The 25,922-nt window shown below is 41.9% G+C and overlaps 1 protein-coding gene across 4 annotated transcripts; it reads right to left on the bottom strand.

Annotated features, from left to right (window-relative positions):
* Positions 1-19,573: 19,573 nt before the first annotated feature.
* LOC109894362 (JNK1/MAPK8-associated membrane protein) lies at positions 19,574-24,319 on the bottom strand. 4 transcript variants are annotated; one of them, XM_020487806.2, is made up of 7 exons: positions 24,205-24,319; positions 23,851-23,930; positions 23,546-23,700; positions 23,139-23,345; positions 22,235-22,416; positions 20,805-20,881; positions 19,574-20,699 (listed from the first exon to the last, which is right to left on the bottom strand). In XM_020487806.2, the coding sequence occupies exons 2-7, from the start codon at positions 23,920-23,922 to the stop codon at positions 20,481-20,483; spliced, it is 912 nt and encodes a 303-aa protein (XP_020343395.1). In that variant the 5' UTR covers positions 23,923-23,930; positions 24,205-24,319; the 3' UTR covers positions 19,574-20,480. The 4 variants fall into 4 exon arrangements, with proteins under 4 accessions (XP_020343395.1, XP_020343393.1, XP_020343394.1 ...); XM_020487804.2 differs by having other exon boundaries at positions 24,159-24,306; XM_020487805.2 differs by having other exon boundaries at positions 23,851-23,927; positions 24,159-24,292.
* Positions 24,320-25,922: the final 1,603 nt, after the last annotated feature.

Raw genomic sequence — 25,922 nt, 5'->3', positions numbered from 1 at the left:
TTTTTCCTAGCCACCGTGCTTCTACACCTGCATTGCTTGCTGTTTGGGGTTTTAGGCTGGGTTTCTGTACAGCACTTTGAGATATCAGCTGATGTACGAAGGGCTATATAAATACATTTGATTTGATTTGATTTGATTGTCAGCTTTAGGCCTATGTATTTTACTTAGTTGACGATGGAAGTTAGGCCTACTGCTGCATTGGCCTATAGGCTATATCTGAGATCTTTAGCCGCCAATGGATCACTGTGTAAGGATGGTGCTTTTGCATTAGTTGAATTTTAACTTTTAGGCTTTTATCAATCTACTTTGTATTGTTATGATTAAGCCATTTGACAATAATTTTGAGAAACATAAACGTTTTTATTCTAATGAAACGAAAACGTGCAAATTAACATAATTACTGCCACACAGACAGGTAGAAATTGTAGGATAAATTGTAAGCTTCCCCGGACAGGAAACTCATGAGTTGCCTATGGTCTTCGTGCAAGGGCATGTGAAAAAAATGGGCCCGCCCATAGAAATCAAATGCCCTTCCAACTGATTCGTTCTGGCGTTGGCCCGGGGTCATTGGTGCAATACGTCCACATCCAGAGTAGAGTACATCGACCTGTGCTGTTAGACATATAGACAGAAAGTAAAGGTGCCAAATGTTGTGGAATACCGAATGCATTATGTTTTGTGAGTTTATTTTTTTGTGAGTTATATTATCTTTGGTTCCTCTCCAGATGCCTAATTTATAAACCGTGAGTATTTACAAAATATACCCCCAAAATGTGCATGCGCCAGTTTCCACACAAAAGTTGGCATTTATAAAAATGGAACTTCACGTGAGATGTGCTCACCTCCCCGCAAACTTTAGACCATGAGTACACATCTGCTAGTGGTTGAAAGATTGTATTGCGAGATGGCAAGTAGAGGTATTTTGGGCAAATGGGAGATATGTGACAGAGTTGATGGACAGAAAGTTCCACATAATTGAATATAATCACGTGTTATCATAAACCGCTGCACTTGACCCAATGTTTAAGAAGTCAACCTTCAGTGATGCCAGAGTGAATGATGAGGCTCTTCAAAGAATAACCTCTTCAGCAGGGAGGGACAGCCCCAGCAGTCAGCTGGCTCGGGCATCAGGGCAAAAGGAAGAAGAGGGAACAGATGGGGCAGAAGCACCAGCAGTACCAGGTCCGATCGTATTTGGAGGAGCCCCTCCTCCAAAGATCTGCAGATCCTCTGAGCTGTAGGAAGACCAAGGCCTTTGTCTACCCATGGCTTACTAAAGTCATGAAAGGGAGACTACATAGCGGCCACATCGTTCCTACATCCGTTCCTGAAAACGGGACAAATAATTACTGAGAGAAGAAACTGCATCAGCCCCTCGAAAGTGAGGCAGTTTGCATTTCTGAATGCAAATCTCTCATAAAAGCTAAACATGGTCAGCATTGCTGTGTGCTGCTGGTTATAACATGGCAATAAAGAAGAGAGAGAAAAGAGGGACCAGTTTAATGTTTTAAGTGGGAAGCTGCAGAATTATATGCACTTTGTTTATATACATTAAAAAGTTATACTTTAAATGCAAATGTTTAATAGCATTCTTTTTCATAGCAAACCAATGCATTTTTAAATACATTGTGGTTAAGGTAGACTATGATTTCATTTAATAATTTAATTAGAATTTGTTTAACACCAATCATAGTCAAACTATCGCAAACTATTTGACTTGACAAAATACAAAACATATATATTTTTAGAGCCGTTTGGGAGCCAAAAGAGCCGGCTCTTTGGTGAGCTGAGCCGAATGAGCCGGTTCACTGAAAAGAGCCGGCTCACTAATGCGCATCTCTCGTTTAATTGGACCTAGTAGCCTAGTAAATAGATAGCCTATATGTATGTATCAAGTTTAAGGTTTGTATTGTCATGTGAACAAGTATGCTACAGTGTAATGTATTTATTGCTTGCTCTTTCCCAACAATGCAGTAATGAATATCAGTAGTACTGTACAATATATATATATTTTTAAACAGTAGCCTGCCCTACGTTTCAGAACTCGTGGGAAGGCCATCATCTTAAGGTTGGTGAAAAAGTCATAAAACATTGTTGAATTCAAACGTTCTGCTGACAGGACAGGTCCATGACAATATGCCATTTCTTTCTCGTTCCAAAACTGCCACAGTCCTTTTCCAGATACAGTATAAATTACTGCTAAAGATTCAAATATTCTGCCAACACAGTAAATAGACCATTCAAATATTTGACAGTATGGGTAGGCTACATTATTGCTGTTCGATAAGAGCGCGACATCATTGGCTATTTAATCTTAGAGCCTATACCAAGGCAGGACATATAAACCCAATGATCTATTGATAAACTGAATATTGAACAACAACTCGTATTACGCCATGACGTAATGCCAATAGTTCCAAATTATACAGCAAATTAAGGGTGTTCCTGTCACCATAAAAGGGGAATGGAGGCGTTTTACAGGTGGAGTTTTAATGCTCGTTCAAACGCGCACAGTTTTATGACAGGTCTGATTTACAACGGGAAACATGCATTTGTATTTTTCAGAAATGGCGCACGCAGAAAGTTTGTGTGAAATGTACGCAGCGGTTATAAATGAGTCCACAGTAGATCATAATATGACTTGGGCCTTGATGTCAGCACAGTAAAAGGGTTATATTCCCTCACATGTGAATTACAAGGCTGTAGAAATGTTCTATCACAAAGTTATACAGTTTACAATACCAACTTCAAGCCTTTACTCAAAGTCAGTTGCATAACAGTAGCAGCATGACCATTTTGAAAGCTACAATGTGGGAGTTGTCAACACCAGCAAGAGAGACTCTCAACCTTACAATACTGACACATTGTACACAGTGGTGTATGTAAAAAAAAAATATATATTGTTTTTAGAAACATAAAAGAATGTACCTTTCTTCTCTCAGTGTTTCATAATTGTTCTTCAAATTGCAAGAGGCAGAATGTATCTCACAGGAGACAGCATCCAGGCGAGTGAAACAGCGCCCCTCTGTCTCTACATCTGTATGATGTGTGAGTATGCCATTGTTACCGCTCATAGCACTGAAGGCAAGGGAAGCCAGCAAGCATTTGGCCTCCCTTGATGAAAAAAAGTATAACAAATTAGCCAATCTGCATTGAGCTAAACTGAGCAAGCTCAACTGTGAATGGCCCTGGAGCATCAAAAAGAAGTGTTAAGGGAAGCCAGCTTGGATTTTGGCATCACTCCTATCAAATCCCATTGAGAGCATACAAATCATTGACAGAAAAACTTGGAATTGTTGCATCTCATTGTCCTACAGTGGCTAGCAAGCTGTTGAGCTAAAATGGCCCTTTCCTAAATTAGCCATGAATGGAGATAGGGATTTGGACTTGTGGTTTTCCTTAATTCTCTGTACTTGCCAATGATTATAATGGCAATTATGATCCAACGATTAATTCATACATTGTTGTGCACCTGGCCTAAGGAGATGGAAGTTCAATATATAGCTAGATGTAGAAGGTCAATGTTAACTAGTTAACGTTGCCCATGAATGGAAGTTAGGCTAGCGGGCAAGAATTCTAGCCAGGTAGCCTAAGACAACAAAACATTTAAGTGGGAACTGTATGACATAGCGGTAGACCATATGTCAACATGAAGGAGAGGAGGATGGTATTTCTCTACAAGTAGGGTGAGTCAAAATGTTTCCTACTTGCACACCTGCACATGCCACACATAAATCAGAACCATGGACAGCTACACATTTAGCTTACGTTGATGGGGCTAAATTGTTTTTGGTATCTTTTAGTTGTCTCTGTATTAGACTAAGCAGAGGTAATTTGATGATGTTGAAATGTTGAAGTTGAAATGGTGCTGGAATAGTGGAGGCAGCTCCTGTTTTCTTTGAGACTTGAGGTAACTCTCTGTGGTCAATAGTTTTTTACTGGTCCGAAAATGTCGGAAACATTAACTTGCTTGACCAAGCTGTAGGTCATGTAACTGTCTGTTACTGTACATGCAATATGCTTTGTGGACTTCACTGGACAGAGGTTGCTATCCGGTTGTGAAAAAACAAAGTTGTGGTTGAATTTATTCGGCCACTGTCTTCCTTTAGTCTCTGCATTTTTAGGCCTATATATCACGGTCGCAAGGCATATGAACTAACAGTTTATAGAGCAAACAACACAATTATCACAACACATAGGTTTTAATAAGGGGGGGGGGCTTCCCCAGTGATTTTACAGACGCACCGCTACTGATTGTACATCCTCACAGGTCCTTTCCTGGCTCATTCTGTCCAATATTCTACTCAAAAAGGTTTCTTTTACACGTCATCTTCATAAGTGATATTCAAGGAGACATTGAACAACTTCATGTTGAAATGACATAGCTAACTACAGTACAGGCAACACTGGAGCTGTTTGACATTGAGTAGATAGTGAATAAGGATCTTATACTTAACCCCTGGCCTGTTGTACTTGACCTTGAATTAGAGATCAATTATGCACATGAGTTGTAACAGAACACCTGAGTGATCCTAGGACCTGCCTGCCATGTGCTTAAACATCCTTCCACCTGTTTCATTACAATGATCAAGCCCCATAACACACGCACACACACACGAAACGGAATACCTAAATCAGGGGTTGGTAACAGGCGGCCCGGCCCGCGGGTCAAAATCGGCCCTCAAGCAAACCGGTTTTGCCCCTCAAAAACTTTTTAGGCCCAAATACTAACATTTTGTTGGGGTGGGTGGAGATTTTAGTTTTGGGTCAAAAAATGACAGGAATTCAGCTGAACATGACTTTCATTTAGGAAATCTGTTAGTCAAATATTCCCATGAAAATGATTACATTAAAAAAAGAGACGTGGTCCTGTCTCATTGTAATCAAGGTATGAAATTATCTATTTTGGGGCTTAGGTCAATTAGGTCAATTTGCAGTGTACAAATGATTATAATTATGCTTCGGGCCCCCAACCATGTGCTTTGACATAAATGGGCCCGTGGCTAAATCTAGTTGCCTGCCCTTAACCTACAGCCATGCTATGTTTGACACCAGATACACCCAGCCCTCAAGACCTAAGTGGCGGCTTGTATCCCTGTTCCTGTAAACAAAGGAGGAAAATACTGCCCGTCTTTTCATCACAGTGAGGAGTCAGAGGAACACAGGGGCCAGTGACAGAAGTAGCTTCTCTTCTAAACGACTACTGTAATTTCAGGCGATCAGGCCGGGAGTCAGTGTGCACAGGGGAAGAACATACACACAGACAAACACATCAACACACACCTGCACACACACACACAGCGAGCATGATTGTATAGTTCTTCTGTATAAAATCATAGGTTTTGGTTTGAGACATCATCCTGACATCTATTTCACAGGTACATCTCTCAGGTCTCCATCTCACCCTCGCCACTTTTTTATAAGAGCTATGATTTTTGGTCTCGGTCTGTTTTAGCGAGCTGTGCTTAGCCTACAGTGATCCCTGAGAAAATATGTCTGTGAGAATGTCTTTGCCCTCAGAGAGAACTGTGAAGTATAAGAGTCCGGGAGATAACTCCTTCACAACCTCAACTAGAAGATAACCATCCCTCTCGGTCTCGCTCTACTATGCTGGTGTATGGTGCTTAGCCAAGGTCCCTTGTGGGGAGTCTCTATGGCTGCTGGCCTATTTTATCACTACTTTAAAAGGCTAATTACCCTCTGTAGATAAATAAATAGTCATCTGAAGGTCAGTGCCAGTGGTATACATTCAATTTGGTAGCATGAGTAATATTCCACAGAACTATTATGCCGTTGCGTTGTACTGTATGTGTGGTATAACATTTGCTCTGTAAGAAAACTGAAAGCACAATAGCAATAATGTGCATCTTGTATGAGGTTTTCAGGGGTTGCAGGAAGTCAAAAGGGGGTGATCTTAGCTGATGTGAATTAAATACAATAGCTAGTGAACGCATGTTGGCATCATACAGTGACGTCACCTGCCCTGAGACCTAAAGTATTGTCAGCCGACCACACCCTACCATAGCTGTTCGTTTTGGGAGACCGGTGATTCGCCCAGGTTTGCACTGCAGTTTGCTGACACTCCTTTCCAAGGTTATAGACTCATAACTTAAGATTGCTGTTAGGACAGAGGACATTGAGGAAGCTGCTCTCCACTGTCATTGGCTAATATAGGCCATTGCTGATGGGGGTGGGAGGGGGGGGATCAATGCCAAAAAATGTAATGCAGCTCAAATCCATCTAATTTCCTCTCAAACATTGTGGATCAGAGCCATTGGTCCTAGTGATACAGACAGATCCACAGTGCCCCCTTCTTGTAAAAAGATGTATGGAATTATAATAGGAGCATTGCTGCTGCTGCTAGACATAGATATCTGGACGTCTATTCTCATGTAAGCTACAACAAAACACCATCTAGGTGAAAACACAGGTGAAAGGACAAGATAGGGTTCAATGACATGAGAACGAGCTAGGGTTGGTCAAGGGCATGCCAACATATTGCCAGCACATGGACACTTTGAGGTCAGTGGGCACAATGGAAAAACGCACAGGCTTGTGTAAATATTGGACTGTAAATCATGCATTCCTATATTATACCTATGCTAAAAATCTTTATTCTATTCTACTGAGACATTTACTTTATGTTCATGTTCTTATATATTATATTTTATTTCTTATTGTTGTTGCATTGTTGAGAAGGATCCTGCAAGCAAGCATTTCGTTGGACGATGTATACCATGAGTGTCCTGTACATACGACTAATAAAACTTGAAACTTTAAAGCCACTCTTGAGAACTACTGACATATAGAACCTGTCTTGATGCGTGTCACATGTTTCCAACGACCATGACATGTACATTGCCATAGATGACAGGTGATAATTTCTATAAGCAGAAATACCTATGCATTCCAGACTGCAGTGGGTATCACTTCTGGTGGAAACTGGACAGTCTTGTTCTGGGCATTGGTCTATGTCTGGTCCTACACTGCCATCTAGTGTACAGAACCTTCGAAAAGTATTCAGACCCATATACTCTTTCTACATTTTGTGACATTACAACCTTATTCTAAAATGGATTAAATTAAGAAAATAAAATCCTCAGCCATCTACACAGAATAGCCCATAATGACAAACCGAAAACAGGTTTTTAGAAATTTTAGCAAATGTATTAAAAAACAAAAATGAAATACCTTATTTTACATAGTATTCAGTCTCTTTGCTATGACATTTGAAATTGAGCTCAGGTGCATTATGATTTCATGGATCATCCTTGAGATGTTTCAACAACTTGATTGGAGTCCACCTGTGGTAAATGCAATTGATTGGACATGATTTGGAAAGGCACACACCTGTCTATATAAGGTCCCAAAGTTGATAGTGCAAGTCAGAGCAAAAACCAAAGCCATGAGGTTGAAGGAATTGTCTATAGAGCTCCGAGACAGGATTGTTTCGAGGCACAGATCTGGGGAAGGGTATCACAACATTTCTGCAGCATTAAAGGTCCCCAAGAACACAGCGGCCTCCATCATTCCATCATTCTAAAATGGAAGAATCTTGGAACCACCAAGATTCTTCCTAAAGCTGGCCGCCCAGCCAAACTGAGCAATCAGGGAGAAGGGCCTTGGTCAGGGAGGTGACCGAGAACCTGATGGTCACTCTGACAGAGCTCTAGAGTTCCTCTGTAGAGATGGCAGAACCTTCCAAAAGGACAACATCTTTACAGCACTCCACCAATCAGGCCTTTATGGTAGAGTAGACAGATGGAAGCCACTCCTCAGTAAAAGGCACATGACAGCCCGCTTGGAGTTTGCCAAAAGGCACCTAAAGACTCTCAAACCATGAGAAACAAAATTCTCTGATCTGATGAAACCAATATTGAATTCTTGGCCTGTATGCCAAGCATTTTGTCTGGAGGAAACCTGGCACTATCCCTACAGTGAAGCACGGTGGTGACTAGGATACTAGTGAGGATTGAGGCAAAGATGAACGAAGCAAAGTACAGAGAGATCCTTGATGGACATCTGCTCCGGAGCGCTCAGGACCTCAGACTGGGGCGAAGGTTCACCTTCCAACAGGACAACGACCCTAAGCACACAGCCAAGGCAACGCAGGAGTGGCTTCGGGACAAATCTCTGAATGTCCTTGAGTGGCCAAGCCAGAGCCTGGACTTGAACCCGTTCGAACATCTATGGAGAAACCTGAAAATAGCTATGCAGCAACGCTCCCCATCCAACCTCACAGAGCTTGAGAGGATCTGCAGAGAAGAATAGGAGAAACTCCCCAAATACACGTGTGCCAAGCTTGTAGCGTCATACCAAAGAAGTAATCACTGCCAAAGGTAATTCAACGAAGTACTGAGTGATGGTCTGAATACTTATGTAAATGTGATATTTCAGTTTAATTTTTAATAAATTAGCAAACATTTCTAAAACCAGTTTTTGATTTGTCATTATGGGGTATTGTGTTTAGATTGCTGAGGGAAAATACTATTGAATACATTTTAGAATAAGGGTGTAACATAACAAAATGTGGAAAAAGTCAAGGAGTCTGAATACTTTCTGATTGCTCTGTATATCATCAACCATTCTAAAGGAATTTTATGTAAATGATGGTGGATAATGTTATTCTGGATTGTAAAAAAAATAAAAATCATCTGAACGTGCCATATACAGTATAATGCCTACAATAGTTTCAAAATGTTAGAGTGATGTCCATGTTATTTCACTGGCATACCAGCTTTAAAACAGCAACATTTTCCCTCAGTGTAGATGTGTAGAATAGCATGAGATTAGCTATAAGAATATTATTTTTTTCTCTTTGCCCCATTTAATGTACTCTGCGCCATCGTCTTGGAACGCCTTACAAAATACATTTAAACTGGAAGAACTTGTCCCGATTGGTATTTTTAAATCACTGATGAATGATCTTGAGACTGATTCCCTGACCTGTCAATGTTTTTAATTAGCTGTTTTTGATTTTATTATACTCTTGTGAATTCTGTAGTTTTTGTTGTTTGTCTGTCATTTTTGTAATGACTTGGTGCTGCCTAGCTTGGCCAGGACACTCTTTAAAAGGAGATTTCAAATCTCAATGAGCCCTTCCTGGTTAAACAAAAGGTTTTATATATATATATATATATATTGCAAATTGTGTAAAATTGCAGGAAGTTAGACATTTCCCCCCCCCAAAAAAAAAGTTGTGTGTGGGGGGAGGGGACTTCTGCTACTAGTCCTAATGCTACTTGTTGATGTTGCGCCCCGTGATTCAGCCAGGATTAAACAATAGACTGCTGCAACCTTGGTTGGCTGAACGCGATATGCAACATCCGGGACTAGAATTCCTGTAGGCATTAGCCACTGTAGCATGATGGTGAACAGGCGCAACCAACCGACGGGGTCAGGTGGGGAGGGGGGGGTGAACTTAACGATGTCACAGAAACTTTGCGGGAAGTGAGTTCAGAACAACAATGACAAAAACTTTACACAAAAAAAATGTATATACCACCACCCAACAGGGTATGTGCCTGTATGTGGGGTCAAGTGGGGGAGCCTCTATTGTTTGTAGCCCTTTGTACATCAGCTGATATCTCAAAGTGCTATACAGAAACCCAGCCTAAAACCCCAAACAGCAAGCAATGCAGGTGTAGAAGCACGGTGGCTAGGAAAAACTCCCTAGAAAGGCCAAAACCCAGGAAGAAACCTAGAGAGGAACCAGGCTATGAGGGGTGGCCAGTCCTTTTCTGGCTGTGCCGGGTGGAGATTATAACAGAACATGGCCAAGATGTTCAAATGTTCATAAATGACCAGCATGTTCAAATAATAATAATCACAGGCAGAACAGTTGAAACTGGAGCAGCAGCACGGCCAGGTGGACTGGGGACAGCAAGGAGTCATCATGCCAGGTAGGGCCCAGGTCCTCTGAGAGAGAGAGAGAAAGAAAGAGAGAAAGAGAGAATCAGAGAGAGCATACTTAAATTCACACAGGACACTGGATAAGACAGGATAAGTACTCCAGATATAACAAACTGACCCTAGCTGTTGGAGGCTGAGACAGGAGGGGTCAGGAGACACTGTGGCCCCATCCGATGATACCCCTGGACAGGGCCAAACAGGAAGGATATAACCCCACCCACTTTGCCAAAGCACAGCCCCCACACCACGAGAGGGATATCTTCAACCACCAACTTACCATCCTGAGACAAGGCTGAGTATAGCCCACAAAGATCTCCGCCACGGCACAACCCAAGGTGGGGGCGCCAACCCAGACAGGAAGATCACATCAGTGACTCAACCCACTCAAGTGACGCACCCCTCCTAGGGACGACATGAAAGAGCACCAGTAAGCCAGTGACTCAGCCCCTGTAATAGGGTTAGAGGCAGAGAATCCCAGTGGAAAGAGGGGAACCGGCCAGGTAGAGACAACAAGGGCGGTTCGTTGCTCCAGAGCCTTTCCGTTCACCTTCACACTCCTGGGCCAGACTACACTCAATCATATGACCCACTGAAGAGATGAGTCTTCAGTAAAGACTTAAAGGTTGAGACCGGGTTTGCGTCTCTCACATGGGCAGGCAGACCATTCCATAAAAATGGAGCTCATAGGAGAATGCCCTGCCTCCAGCTGTTTGCTTAGAAATTCTAGGGACAATTAGGAGGCCTGCGTCTTGTGACTGTAGCGTACGTGTAGGTATGTACGGCAGGACCAAATCAGAGAGATAGGTAGGAGCAAGCCCATGTAATGCTTTGTAGGTGAGCAATAAAACCTTGAAATCAGCCCTTGCCTTGACAGGAAGCCAGTGTAGGGAGGCTAGCACTGGAGTAATATGATCAAATGTTTTGGTTCTAGTCAGGATTCTCATGCATTAGTAGATAAGGCGTTGTGTAGATGGGCTCTTCTGTTATGTGCGCAGGTAGATGGTGAGATGAAGGAGGGCCAGATAGTGAACGCCATCCACTTGGAGTCTATTGCTAAGCTGTCTGACAGCTTCAAAGCTCAGTGGAATGAAGAGGGAGACGTCATGGATGAACACCTCAGTGTCTCAAGACGAGTCAGCCTGCAACTCTGCTTTCCCGTTACTTTGGCTAACAGTCATATTTACTTATATTTTATGTTTGTTTCTCTGTCCGTTTCATTTTCAGGTTAGAAAAATCCAAACTTAGACTTGAGGAGCACATTACATTGATCCCTAAACATAAAATTGAGAACAGAGAAATGGAGAAAGATCAAACAACTCCATGAAAATAACATGTAAGTAATATGGTCCATTTGATCATATTAGGCTATAATCTCCATCATGAGGTTTGTGTAGTATCAAAGTAAATTATTTCACTATGGACAGCATTAACCATCTGACTTAGTTAAAAATATAAAGTTTGAAAAGGCAAAATAATTATGTTGAAAACTTTTCTCAGAGCTTTTATCTCATAGTTTAGATGTACTGATCATAAAGAGAATGGCATGTAGAATAGTGAGAATAGTTTCTTACATAGTTTGCACTCTGTTTCTCATAGTTATTGCAGACCTGTTTGAAAGGAATATGGACAATCTGCATGGACAGCTCAATAAAGAACAGAAGAGCATGTAAGCAAGGTCCTCTTCAGATAGACAACTTATCAGGATAAGGTAAGACCCAGATGCCGACCGTGTCGAAGTAACAACGTTTACTACAGCAACAGGACGGCAGCCAGGCTCAGGTCAGGCAGAGGTCAAAAATCCAGATGGGGCAAAGGTACAGGACGGCAGGCAGAATCAGGGTCAGGCAGAGTGGTCAGGTTCAGGACAAGCAAGGGTCAAAAACCAGGAGGGTGAGAAAGAGAGGCTGGGAAAAACCAGGAGCTGACAGAACAAACACTGGTAAGCTTGACAAACTGGCAACAGACAAACAGAAAACACAGGTATAAGTACACAGGGGATAATTGGGAAGATGGGTGACACCTGGAGGGGGGTGGAGACAAGAACAAAGACAGGTGAAAGAGATCACTCTCCCAACAAATCGAATCAAAGTTTATTTGTCACTTGCGCCAAACACAACAGGTGTAGACCTTACAGTGAAATGCTTACTTACAGGCTCTAATCAACAGTGCAATAAAGGTATTAGGTGAACAATAGGTAAGTAAAGAAATAAAAACACCAGTAAAAAGACAGTGAAAAATAACAGTAGCGAGGCTATATACAGTAGCGAGGCTATATACAGTAGCGAGGCTATAACAGTAGCGAGGCTACTTACAGGAACCAGTTAGTTGGGCTGATTGAGGTAGTATGTACATGTAGATATGGTTGAAGTGACTATGCTTTTATGATAAACAGAGAGTAGCAGTTGCATAAAAGAGGGGTTGGCGGGTGGTGGGTGGTGGGTGGTGGGACACAATGCAGATAGTCCGGTTAGCCAATGTGCGGGGGCACTGGTTGGTCGGGCCAATTGAGATAGTATGTCCATGAATGTATAGTTAAAGTGACTATGCATATATGATAAACAGAGAGTAGCAGCAGTGTAAAAGAGGGGTTGGGGGGGGAATGCAAATAGTCCGGGTAGCCATTGATTATCTGTTCAGGAGTCTTATGGCTTCGGGGTAAAAACTGTTGAGAAGCCTTTGGGTCCTAGACTTGGCACTCTGGTACTGCTTGCCATGCGGTAGTAGAGAGAACAGTCTATGACTGGGGTGGCCGGGGTTTTTGACCATTTTTAGGGCCTTCCTCCGCCTGGTGTAGTGGTCCTGGATGGCAGACAGCTTAGCCCTAGTGATGTACTAGGCCGTACGCACTACCCTCTGTAGTGCCTTGCGGTCGGAGGCCGAGCAATTGCCGTACCAGGCAGTGACGCAACCTGTCAGGATGCTCTCCATGTTGCAGCTGTAGAACCTTTTGAGGATCTGAGGACCCATGTCAAATCTTTTTAGTTTCCTGAGGGGGAATAGGCTTTGTAGTGCCCTCTTCACGACTGTCTTGGTGTGTTTGGACCATTCTAGTTTGTTGTTGATGCGGACACCAAGGAACTTGAAGCACTCAACCTGCTCCACTACAGCCCCATCGATGAGAATGGGGGCGTGCTCGGTCCTCCTTTTCCTGTTGTCCACAATCATCTCCTTAGTCTTGGTTACATTGAGGGATAGGTTGTTATTCTGGCACCACCCGGCCAGGTCTCTGACCTCCCTATAGACTGTCTCATCGTTGTTGGTGATCAGGCCTACCACTGTTGTGTTGTCTGCAAACTTAATGGTGGTGTTGTTGTGCCTGGCTATGCAGTCGTCGGTGAACAGGGAGTACAGGAGGGGACTGAGCACGTACCCCTGAGCGGCTCCAGTGTTGAGGATCAGCGAAGGGGAGGTGTTGTTTCCTACCTTCACCACCTGGGGGCGACCCATCAGGAATCCAGGACCCCAGTTGCACAGTGTGTGGTTCAGACCCCGGGCCTCAAGCTTGATGATGAGCTTGGAGGGTACTATGGTGTTCCTATGAAAGGTACCCGATTCGTTGGACCAACGTGGATTCCTGGACGCACAGATCTTCTGGATTAGACGGGGTACTGAAGAGAAAGCAGCGAGATCTGGCTATGGCTATTTCTTCATTTTATGGGATGAGATCCGTTGTACATTTCCACCCCACCTAATTATGCTCTGAGTGGACATTTAAGAGTACATGTGCCCCTTATTGTTTTTTCAAGATGTTCCAACGTTCGTAGATGACCCTCAGGGTCATATAATAACCAGGGTGGCTGTAGAGTGGGCATAAGTTCAACACTCATGAGTCAATGTCCTGTCTTTTGTCTTTTTCGTAGCCTGAGAGAGAGAGAGAATGTATTACCTAGTTATCACAGCTGCACACTATGGAGTACATTATATTGATAATTGCCTAAAATTGTATGTCATTGTCTTTCATAAATGTTGCAATACCGAATTTTGAAACGTTGTTAAATAATATTTGTTACTATGGTATACATTGAGTGAAAGGGTATACATTGAGAGACAGACAGCCCTGTGTGTGTGAAAAGGCTGTATTGCCTTTTGATTTCCTACAACCTCGTGGATAAAACAAAACACCTTCTGTTTGACGTATGCGCCCCCCACACATCCTCTGGGGAAATACATTCTGAATAGAGAGGATTCTGTGCACGTTAGTGCCCAAGTTAGTTTCAAACGCCCAATTGAAGAGACCGAAAACCCTTTGTTTTGAAACACACACACATACATGCCCGCATGCGCACGCACGCACACGTCTTTCTGGAAAGCCTTTTTTCTCCGGGTCATGCTTGGCGATAGAGCGAAAAGACATATTCCTTTCGTTAAAGGGTGAGATACAATTTTAAAAACATTTATTTAATTCTACATTTTTAGTACATACATTTTAAAACATGCTATAATGTTTCCTTTCTTACAGATAAAGGGTTCTAGGTTTATACATCCTGCCGTTTCCAATTCCACCCCGTCGTCAAGACAGGCTCTCTTGCTCGTAGGATATCCCGCACAAGCCCCAGCTCCGTAAGTTTTCCAGGCACAATCCCTGAGTAGTTTCATTTCTCTCAGGCAACTGAGTTAGGAAGAACGTCCATCTTTGTAGTAACTGGGTGTATTGATACACCATCAAAAGCCTAATTAATAACTTCACCATGTTCAAAGGGATATTCAGCATCTGCTTGTTTTTTTTACACATCTACCAATTGGGGCCCTACTATGAGAGGTCTTTGTGGTTGAATCTGTGCTTGAAATTCACTACTCAATAGAGTGACCTTACAGATAATTTTTATGTGTGTGGTACAGAGATGAGGCACTCATTCAAAAATAATTTTAAACACTATTATTGCACACAGAGTGAGTCCATGAAACGTAGAAACAAGAAACAACAAAACTAGCGTGAAGCTTTCCACCTTAGTTGTGGGTAGTTGACATTGTTAGTGGCCTGTATAGCCCTAGTAAGCTTTACGCTAGTTTTGTTGTTTCTTGTTTTTGTTGGTGACAATCATAATAAAAAGAAATGTACGCTTACCACGCTGCACCTTGGTCCGGTCATTTCCCTGACGACGTTTGTGACAGGTGGTGCATTTTATATGACACATTGAGTCGCACCAGCCACTCCCACCAGTTAATTTAGATCTGTCCCTAAGTATTCCACCTCTTCCACCCCAGCCTAAATAAATTCAGGAGAAAAAATGGCTGCCTAAGTATGATTCCCAATCAGAGACAAATATAGACAGCTGTCCCTGATTGAGGACCATACCCGGCCAAAAACATAGAAACAGAAAACATAGAAATAAAGCATCACTTTGGTGGCGGCTCCGATGCAGACCCAGCTCCACCTCTGCCTCCCCCCACTTTGGTGGGGGGACCGGAGACTGTCGCTGGAGGCTCCGGACCGGGGACCGTCGCTGGAGGCTCCAGACCGCGGATCAAAGCTGGAGGCTCCGTGCCAAGGATCCTCCCTGCAGGCTCCGGGCCATGGATCATCACTGGAGGCTTTCTGCCATGGATCATCACTGGAGGCTTCGTGCACTGGATCATCCCGTAGGTGTAATGTTCGGATGTACCGATCCTGTGCAGGTGTTGTTACACGTGGTCTGCCACTGCGAGGACAATCATCTGTCCGTCCTGTCTCCCTGTAGCACTGTCTTAGGCGTCCCACAGTACGGACATTGCGATTTATTGCCCTGGCCACATCTGCAGTCCTCATTCCTCCTTGCAGCATGTCTAAGGCACATTCACACAGATGAGCAGGGACCCTGGGCATCTTTCTTTTTGGTGTATTTCAGAGTCAGTAGAAAGGCCTCTTTAGTGTCCTAAGTTTTCATAACTGTAACCTTAATTGCCTACCGTCTGTAAGCTGTTAGTGTCTTAATGACCATTCCACAGGTGCATGTTCATTAATTGTTTATGGTTCATTGAACAAGCATGGGAAACAGTGTTTAAACCCTTTTCAATGAAGATCTGTGAAGTTATTTGGATTTTTACAAATTATCTTTGAAAGACAGGGTCCTGAAAAAGAGACGTTTCTTTTGTGGCTGAGTTTATATATATATAAAATATTTTTTTTAAGTGACAGGGATTGCACAATAAAGTCAGAGACTTATTTCCATTGTGGTCCCTATGTTTTCCTTTACTACATATATAATTGCATAGATACAGACATTGCAAAGATAGAGTCAAAAAATGCTCAACTATCAGAAGAGTATGATGGAGTTAAAGTACAATTGTTACAAGCTTGTTTGGCTTGTAGCTTATTCTTTAGATATTTGAGGCTGCTCCCCGCTAACAGTTATTGTGCTGACGTTGCTTCCAGAGGCAGTTTGGAACATGGTAGTGAGTGTTTTAACCGAGGACAGATGATTTTTACACGCTATGCGCTTCAGCACTTCAGCACGGCTGTCCTGTTCTGTGAGGGTATATAACAAAGTATTGAGATAAACTTTTGTTTTTGACCAAATACTTATTTTCCACCATAATTTGCAAATAAATTCATAAAAAATCCTACAATGTGATTTTCTGGATTTTTTTTCTCATTTTGTCTGTCATGGTTGAAGTGTACCTATGATGAAAATTACAGGCCTCTCATCTTTTTAAGTGGGAGAACTTGCACAATCGGTGGCTGACTAAATACTTTTTTGCCCCACTGTAGATGTACAGAAGGAGTGTAATTTGTTCATTTTTTATCTGCAAATTTTGTATAAAGACAAGCATTACAGTGGCTTGCGAAATTATTCACCCCGCTTGGCATTTTTCCTATTTTGTTGCCTTACAACCTGGAAATAAAATATATGCCTACCATGTAGGCATGTTGTGCTTCTCTACAACTTTCGTCCCTGACCTGTTTGGTGGTGGTATTCCAGACTCTGGGCCTTTCAGAACAGGTGTATACAGTTGAAGTCGGAAGTTTACATACACCTTAGCCAAATACAATTAATATCCGTTTTTCACAATTCCTGACATTAAAACAAAGTAAAAATTCCCTTTAGGTCAGTTAGGATCACCACTTTATTTTAAGAATGTGAAATGTCAGAATAATAGTAGAGAGAATGATTTATTTCAGCTTTTATTTCTTTCATCACATTCCTAGTGGGTCAGAAGTTTACATACACCCAATTAGTATTTGGTAGACTTGCCTTTAAATTTTTTTAACTTGGGTCAAATGTTTTGGGTAGCCCTCCACAAGCTTCCCACAATAAGTTGGGTGAATTTTGGCCCATTCCTCCTGACAGAGCTGATGTAACTGAGTCAGGTTTGTAGGCCTCCTTGCTCGCACACGCCTTTTCAGTTCTGCCCACAAATTTTCTATAGGATTGAGGTCAGGGCTTTGTGATGGCCACTCCAATACCTTGACTTTGTTGTCCTTAAGCCATTTTGCCACAACTTTGGAAGTATGCTTGGGGTCATTGTCCATTTGGAAGACCCATTTGCGACCAAAATATAACTTCCTGACTGATGTCTTGAGATGTTGCTTCAATATATCCACATAATTTCCCTACCTCATGATGCCATCTATTTTGTGAAGTGCACCAGTCCCTCCTGCAGCAAAGCACCCCACAACATGATGCTGCCACCCCTGTGCTTCACGGTTGGGATGGTGTCCATTTGGAAGACCCATTTGCGACCAAAATATAACTTCCTGACTGATGTCTTGAGATGTTGCTTCAATATATCCACATAATTTCCCTACCTCATGATGCCATCTATTTTGTGAAGTGCACCAGTCCCTCCTGCAGCAAAGCACCCCACAACATGATGCTGCCACCCCTGTGCTTCACGGTTGGGATGGTGTTCTTTGGTTTGCAAGCCTTCCCCCTTTTCCTCCAAACATAACAATGGTCATTATGGCCAAACAGTTCAATTTTTGTTTCATCAAACCAGAGGACATTTCTCCAAAAAGTAGGATCTCTGTCCCCATGTGCAGATGCAGACCATAGTCTAGCTTTTTTATGGCGGGTTTTGGAGCAGGGCCTTCTCCTTGCTGAGCGGCCTTTCAGGTTATGTCGATATAGGACTCATTTTACTGTGGATATAGATACTTTTGTACCCGTTTCCTCCAGCATCTTCACAAGGTCCTTTGCTGTCTCCTTCCTGAGCGGTATGACGGCTGTATGGTCCCATGGTGTTTATACTTGCGTACTATTGTTTGTACAGATGAACGTGGTACCTTCAGGCATTTGGAATTTGCTCCCAAGAATGAACCACACTTTTTTTCTGAGGTCTTGGCTGATTTCTTTTGATTTTCACATGATATCAATCAAAGAGGCAAAGAGTTTGAAGGTAGGTTTGAAGGAGTTTGAAGGTAGGCCTTGAAATACATCCACAGGTACACCTCCAACTGACTCAAATTAAGTCAATTAGCCTATCAGAAGCTTCTAAAGGCATGACATAATTTTCCAGAATTTCCCAAGCTTTTTAAAGTCACAGTCAACAGTGAGTTATAAGTGAAATAATCTGTCTGTAAACAATTGTTGGAGAAAGGACTTGTGTCATGCACGAAGTAGATGTCCTAACCGACTTGCCAAAACTATAGTTTGTTAACAAGAAATTTGTGGAGTGGTTGAAAAACTAGTTTTAATGACTCCAACCTAAGTGTATGTAAACTTTCAACTTGAACTGTATATACTGAGATCATGTGACACTTAGATTGCACACAGGTGGACTTTATTTAACTAATTATGTGACTTCTGAAGGTAATTGGTTGCACCAGATCTTATTTAGGGGCTTCATAGCAAAGGGGGTAAATACATATGCATGCACCACTTTTCCACTTTTCCAATTTGGACTATTTTGTGTATGTCCATTACATGAAATCAAATAAAAATCCATTTAAATTACAGGTTGTAATGCAACAAAATAGGAAAAACGTAAAGGTGAATGAATACTTTTGCAAGGCACTGTACATCTCCTATGTACTTCCTGATAAACTCATTCACCGTATTGGTATGTGTCGAAAATGATTTGCTCAAGCTACTCTGAACATATCCCAGTCCGCGTGATCAAAACAATCTTGAAGCGTGGATTCCCGATTGGTCAAACCAGCTTTGAATAGCTCTTACCACGGTGCTTCCGGTTTGAATTTCTGCCTATAGGAGGGGAGGAGCAAGATGGAATCGTGGTTCGATTTGCCGAATGGAGGGCCTTTTTGCATTCCGGAAGGTAGTATAACAATGGTCGAGAGTTTTAGCAGAGCAAGTACAACAATCACTATGTTGATAGAATTTTGGGAGCCTTTCCTCAAATTTGCTTTGTTAAAACCCCCAGCTACAATAAATGCATCCTCAGGATATACGGTTTCCATAAAGTCCAGTGAAGTTCGAGGGCCGTCGTGGTATTGGCTATTATTGACAAAATCATCTAATGACTAATTCAACACTTCAGGAATCTTCAGAGAGACCACAAGTTTTTGGAGGTTATCCACAGACGCATGACCAAGATCCACATCAGGAAGTTCCAACTGGGGGACCTCAACAATATACTACAGGAAGAACTGAAGGGCATGAGTTTCCTGTTGGCCAGAACTAAATCAAACATTACACTTAAAAGTAGAGAGCAACTAAAGTGAGACAAAGAATTACATCAACACAACTGTTGTTAGAAAAACTAAACACAAATTAAAGTCATATCAGATGGTACACACTTGTAATTTTTATTTCAGAAAATCTAATTTGAACAACACTTCTGACAGTTTTCACAATAGTCAAATCTAGCTAGTCAAGTCCTTGTTTTGTATGTTTTAAAATTACAGTGCAATAAAATGATATAGATCTAATCAACACTTTCATTGTTATACATTTACAGGCATTCTATGAGCAGGCATGAAACAAATTCACGATTTCACTTGCTTACTATTCAACAGTGTATTTCCACAACAGAATTTATGGGGAAAAGGCAATATAATTTCCATTTAAAAAACTTACAAGCAAAATAATTTAAATGCATCAACGTGTAACGATTAATATTAGGTTATAGTGAACCATTGTATGTGCCTCTGGGCGTATGCACGTGTTCAGAGTTTTTGGCACATTAGATTTAACTCAAGAAAACTTAACTTAAACTATTGGGACAATCCAGAGACCTCAATCGATTTCAAAACAACAACCAAGGATATCGGCGATTAAAGCAATCAAGGATGTTGAGCATAAAATATTAAAGAGTGAATATGTTTATACACAACATGTATAACAGCCTCCATGAGGAACAGTACATCTTAGGCCTTAGACAACAACATTGAAGTGTACACAAGCATCAACACAATAACATTCAATAATTTACAACACATATATGGAGCTTTATAGATTATAGACATACTGTATGTGCATAGGGTGATTGTTTTCCCACCTTAGTTGCATAAATATAATAAAATCTTCCGTCTCCCTGTGAGATGAACTCACACCATCAATCCTGCATGCAGCAGTCATCATACTACCATACTCAGAGGAGTCAGTAAAGACTATTGTCCATATGTCTATTGCACAACACCTTCTGAATTGATAGGTGGATATTAATCCCCACATCCCTCTATAATACTTCTAGTGGCCGTTGCCGCCTTCTGACAGAATCCGGCTAGGTTCAGTGAACCTGGCAGTGAGAAGGTAGAAGAGGGCAGGTCCAGGTACCAGGGCCAATAGAGGCAGGTCCTGCTCTAGTTTATCCAATCGGGAGATGGAGATGATGCCATACGCATGAAGGAGCCAATGACTGAAGAGCACCACCAACCTCTTTTTCTTGGCAATGAGATTCTTGAAAGACTATGGATAGGAGTAAACAAATAGGAAATTGGATATGTTCTAATACAATGATGTTGACTGATTGATCACAAATGTTAAGTAAATATAAAATAAGGAGTTTCTTACCTGTATTTCTGAGGCTGACATGTACACTGCCAGAGTAACCAGGGACAACACCAAAATAATGTATGGAAAAGCATAATCTGAAATAAACAGAAAATACCAAAGTCATTGGAAGTCTGGAGAACTTCAGTTTTGGATTTTGCTTTTGAATGGGAGCGCTGGCTGTTAACACTCACATTTGATTTGCTCTGAGCAAAAATGATGTTTCCCCTCTGGAGGCATTCCCGTATTAGTTTTTTTTCCATGTTTTGTCTGTGTATTTTCCTACCACTAGCTTGTTGCAAGGCAGAATAATTCAGAAACAACCTCTTTGGTGCTCCACCCATGCAAAATATTGGACTTATTTTTGTTTAATTATAAAAGGACTAGTTTTGCATTTCTTAACATTTTTACTAGTTTCTTCATTTTTGAAGGGCTAGTGAAGTATTAGAAAGACTGGAAAGATAGGCTGGTGAGTCAAAGGGCAATCATTTAAAGAAAAATATTTAACCTTTATTTAACTAAGCAAGTCAGTTAAGAACAAATTCTTATTTACAATGACGGCCTACCAGGGAACTGTGGGTTAACTGCCTTGTTTAGGGGCAAAACGACAGATTTTTACCTTGTCAGCTCAGGGATTCGATCCAGCAACCTTTTGGTTACTGGCCCGACGCTCTAACCACTAGGCTACCTGCCGCCCCACTAGGCTACCTGCCGCCGCCAAAACCCCTGGGTTCAAATCCGCCAATTCGCTGGATTTGAACCCAGGTCGACTCTGGCATCCATGTATGCCTGGTTCAGCTACATGTATGCCTGGGTCAGCTACTCTAACGTGTCACTAGTTTCCATGCATACTCCACAAATATTTATAGTCGTCCTGAAGAGAACTTCCTCAGTCCTTCAAACAGAACATAAGAATCCTGGGCTTCCAAGGCCACAAGACCTCTGGCCTTAAAGAGCGACTGAACATGCCGATTGGCAAGTGTGTTTTTCTGTTGCTAATTAGACATTTAAGATTTCTGTCTTGGAGGTGTGTAAAAAAAAAAAAAAAAAGTGCAAGTCTTATATAAACAAATTCAGAGCTTCTGGGCATGTCCTTCTCACTGTCTAGGCTATTGGATAGAGTGCAACCACTGCCGTTTTTCTCCCCATGTCAGTGGGAAAATTACATCAAATCAAAACCCAACCTCAATTTACCAGTTGTGACACACGGATGTTCCAAACTCTGTTATAGACGAGACTGACTTTATGACCAAAATTATCCTATTTACACCATTTCTGACTGACTGATGACATTTTAAAAGGGATTTGTTGCTTTTTAAAGGCAGTCGCTCTTCAAAAGAATGCATTTCATATAAATCAATTATGTAACAAGCAATACTATATAAATGCAAACTGGACTTAACCTGACTAGACCGAACCTGACTGGACCCTCATCTGAAAGCATTACTCACAGAGGAGGCCGCCTCCCACAGCTTGCAGGACTGTCAGGATAGGGAAGAAGTAGAGAGCAGCGTAGATGCTCTTGAAGCGGTCAGATTTCCCCAGACCACAGGCAATCTTTTTGACCAGGAGTGGACGCAGGAGCATCATGAAAACCAGACAGAAGGCGTAGTAGATCAAAACCATAGTGTACCTGCGAACACAATATGATAAGCCATGTTATTCAATTAACAAAACAGCTCACATCACACTGTGCACAATGCTCTGAACATACCAACCAATTTCATTTATACCATGACATTGTTGAATACTCGTTTCTGAATGGCTTGAAGAGCATTCTAGAGCGTGCATTATTTCCCTATAACGCACGGTATATCATCACGGTAGAATTTAATGGCTATAGCTTTTGAAAGAGAAAGTCACATTGAAAAATGTATTGACATGTTGAAATCGACTTTCATAATAGCAAGCTAGGACTGATGGTTTGGTTAGCTAAACTACGGCAACTACTGTAGCTATCGAGTAAACTTGCTAGCTACTTCGGTGGATGTTGAACACATTTCTACCTGCAAATGAACACATTTCTAGCGGCAAATGTGTTAAATTATAGCCATGGTATAAAAAGGACAATCAACTTAGGGCTCTATGCTTTCTCTGGAAAATACACCTTCCACGTCGTTCATTATTTTCAATAGCAGGCATAGCCCCTTGCTGATTATCTCTTACATGTTCAACTCATTGCCAATTCATATCAGTTCATTAGGAGACAGTTGAGACAGAGATTGAACTTAATACTGGACTAAAAAGCTATTTCAACATGCTTTTGGTCCAGGACTGGCTGTGAAAGCAGCCCTACAAGTGCAAAGTGTATAGGTCCAATTCATGACGTGGACAACATAGGCATAGACTACTCACAGGGGAAAGACTGCTTCCTGTGTGCAGTGTAGAGTTGTGACATAGTCTGGGCTGGGGTTGTACAGCATGGTGTACCAGTCTGACAGCATCTGGACTCTGCAGGACCTGATAGACAGCAGACCCACTGGGTCGTTGACCAGTAGAGTCAGCACAGCCGCAGCGCTGCACTCAAACAGGGCAGTTATGTGTTGGAAGAGGGCACTGGAGCTGCAGAAAAATATACATAATATCAGAAACATTAAAGCGAGTTACCAAGTAGGCTACTACAGGACAATGTTAAAATCCTCCTTTCAAAAAGCACCGCCGCAGTAAATGTCACAATATGCAGGATATTGGCCATGGGTTATGGTGACCAAATACATCATTGGTTATGTCTGCAGTAATTTGGCCTGAATGTGAGGCATTACCTTTTCTTTCCAGAATACCACTCAATGAAGAACCAGTGTAGAACCAGTGGCAGCATTGCCATGAAGCCCAGGTACAGCCAGTCATAAAGTTCTGGGGATTCTGTACACTTCTCACAGATCTTCTGCATGCTAGTCCTCTCTCCTCTGGGACATACCTGATCATTCAACTACATTTTAGTGTGTGGGCATAGCATACTACTAGGTTACGGAAACATAGCTTGTGTTACAGTAGCTACAGTAGAATGCCATTTCAACAGCCTTGCTAGATCGATGACGTTTGTTAACATTCAGCTGGAGCTACTCACCCCACATTCTCCATCAAAGGAGCCATTTATTAACGTCTTGCCGCAATACAGTCCCGGACAAGTTGAACTCATAGCTACTGCTGTAATGAAGCCAGAAGTAAGTAATACAACAAGACAGTTATTGACAATACTGCAGACGTCTATATGGACTTTAGCATAATAGCTAGCTAACAACTAACAAGTAACGCTAGCTAATATTTAGCTAGCTAGAACAGCTAACTACCTAACGTTAGCTAGCTATAGTGGCTTGTCTGGCTTAGGCAACAGGACGTTAAAGCCATCATTGTGCAGACAATGTAGCCACATACCCATGTTATTAGTCAACCTCCATACGATTAAGCGTTAATACATTACTTAATAGAATATGTTTATGACGTTTCCAACGATTTAATTTCTGCTAAATCGAGCGATCAGCCTGAAGTTGCTTCTTCATCTATTATAATATTATGGTAGTCCGCAAACAAACGTTAGAAGTACATGCCGCCACCTACTGTACTGGAGTGTGTAGTCAATCACAGTTTACAGACTAAATTCATAAAGAAACAAACATTAAGAGAAACTAAACCCTCCTATCTTAATCCTGTACTACTAAGAAAATAAAAAAGAGCCCTTCTAACAAACCCTCCCACATTCCTCAAATCCCTTACAACCCCCTCATCCCCATCCAACCTCAATAATCCTGCACATCAATCCTCTTCCACATAGGCCTACCAGTACTTAACAACAATACAACAACACATGCTTCACTGTTTCATCAACCACTCCATACACAAACCATTTGCATGCTTGCCAACCAGATATAATGAAGAGTTCAATGTACAATGTCCTAGACACAGTTGAGCAGACTCTCTTCCTTCCTTGTCTGACCCTTGAATCTTGGTCCACCAACCTTTCTTTGGAAGGCATATAAATGCAGGTCCTTGGGCTCTGTTGCACCGTTTCTATCATAATGGTCTCTAATATCGCATCACCTCTAATATGAATTATATCTTATTTTAAAGCCCTTTGGGCTACCTGGTCTACTATTTCACTCCCAAGTAGACCCAGCAGAATCTCACTACTACACCCAGTACCGAAGGCTTCTGCTAGAGATCCCAAATCGAGCAAAGTGGACAAATGCTGATCAAATGTTAAAAGACATGATGATTCAAATGTATTTATTTTAATTATTTTACAGACACACAATATGTTCATATAATATAAAAGATAAGATAAACATGTTCCAAGTAGCCTATGTGTCATGAGTAGGGTAGATAGAGAGAGGTCATGAGCTCCTGAATTCTTCTGCAAAAAAATAGAATCAGAGTTGGATAAACATTTTTTCACAAGGACTTATACAGGATACTACCCTCTACTACAAAACCTTCACTCCAAATCCAAATTCTAAACATAAAAACTTGATTTTGGACAAAATTACCCAGAATGATTCTTACTACTAAGGACTATCAAGAAAACACTGGCAAACCAAAACCTGCAGAAGAAACACAGCAGAAACCTGGAAATACCATCCAACCAAAAACGGAGTGAGTAATGTTCAGTCTGAAGCTACCTCTGAAGCCAAAATGTAAGATATAATAACCTTTAGGTAATTTTGGTATATAAAGCTAAGTTAATAAGCCTACTAAGCTACCTTGGAGCTGTTGTCAGAGGACAGACTAGAGTCTCCCAGCCGCATCATGATTCATACGTGCAGAAACGACGTAAGGGGCCAGCAGGAAAGGGTGGACAGCACTCAAGGGAGTGATTGAAAAAGCTTCTTCCACTTTCCCTAACACACGAGTGGTCATCTCCACCCTGCTACCACAGAAGTACTTTCACCCTGCCACCATACAACGGGTGAATGCAAGCATGTCCTGGGACTGTGCCTCAAAACCTAACTTCTACCTGGCCACCACTACACTCAAGAATTTAACAGCCTTTATGACCAGGTCCATCTCTATAAGGCAGCAGTCCCAACTTTTGCCAGGACCTGAAGGACATCACCCTCAACCGCAGCCCCAGCAGGTCCCTGCAGGAAGGACCTCAACATGACAGCCGCACATATGCCCAGGCCATGAGCAGAGCAACAGGCC

This window comes from Oncorhynchus kisutch, linkage group LG7 (genome assembly GCF_002021735.2).
Source record: "Oncorhynchus kisutch isolate 150728-3 linkage group LG7, Okis_V2, whole genome shotgun sequence".
NCBI classification, from domain to species: Eukaryota; Metazoa; Chordata; class Actinopteri; order Salmoniformes; family Salmonidae; genus Oncorhynchus; species Oncorhynchus kisutch.
Note: the sequence above shows the minus strand (reverse complement) of the source record. Positions and strands in the feature narration are given on the sequence as shown.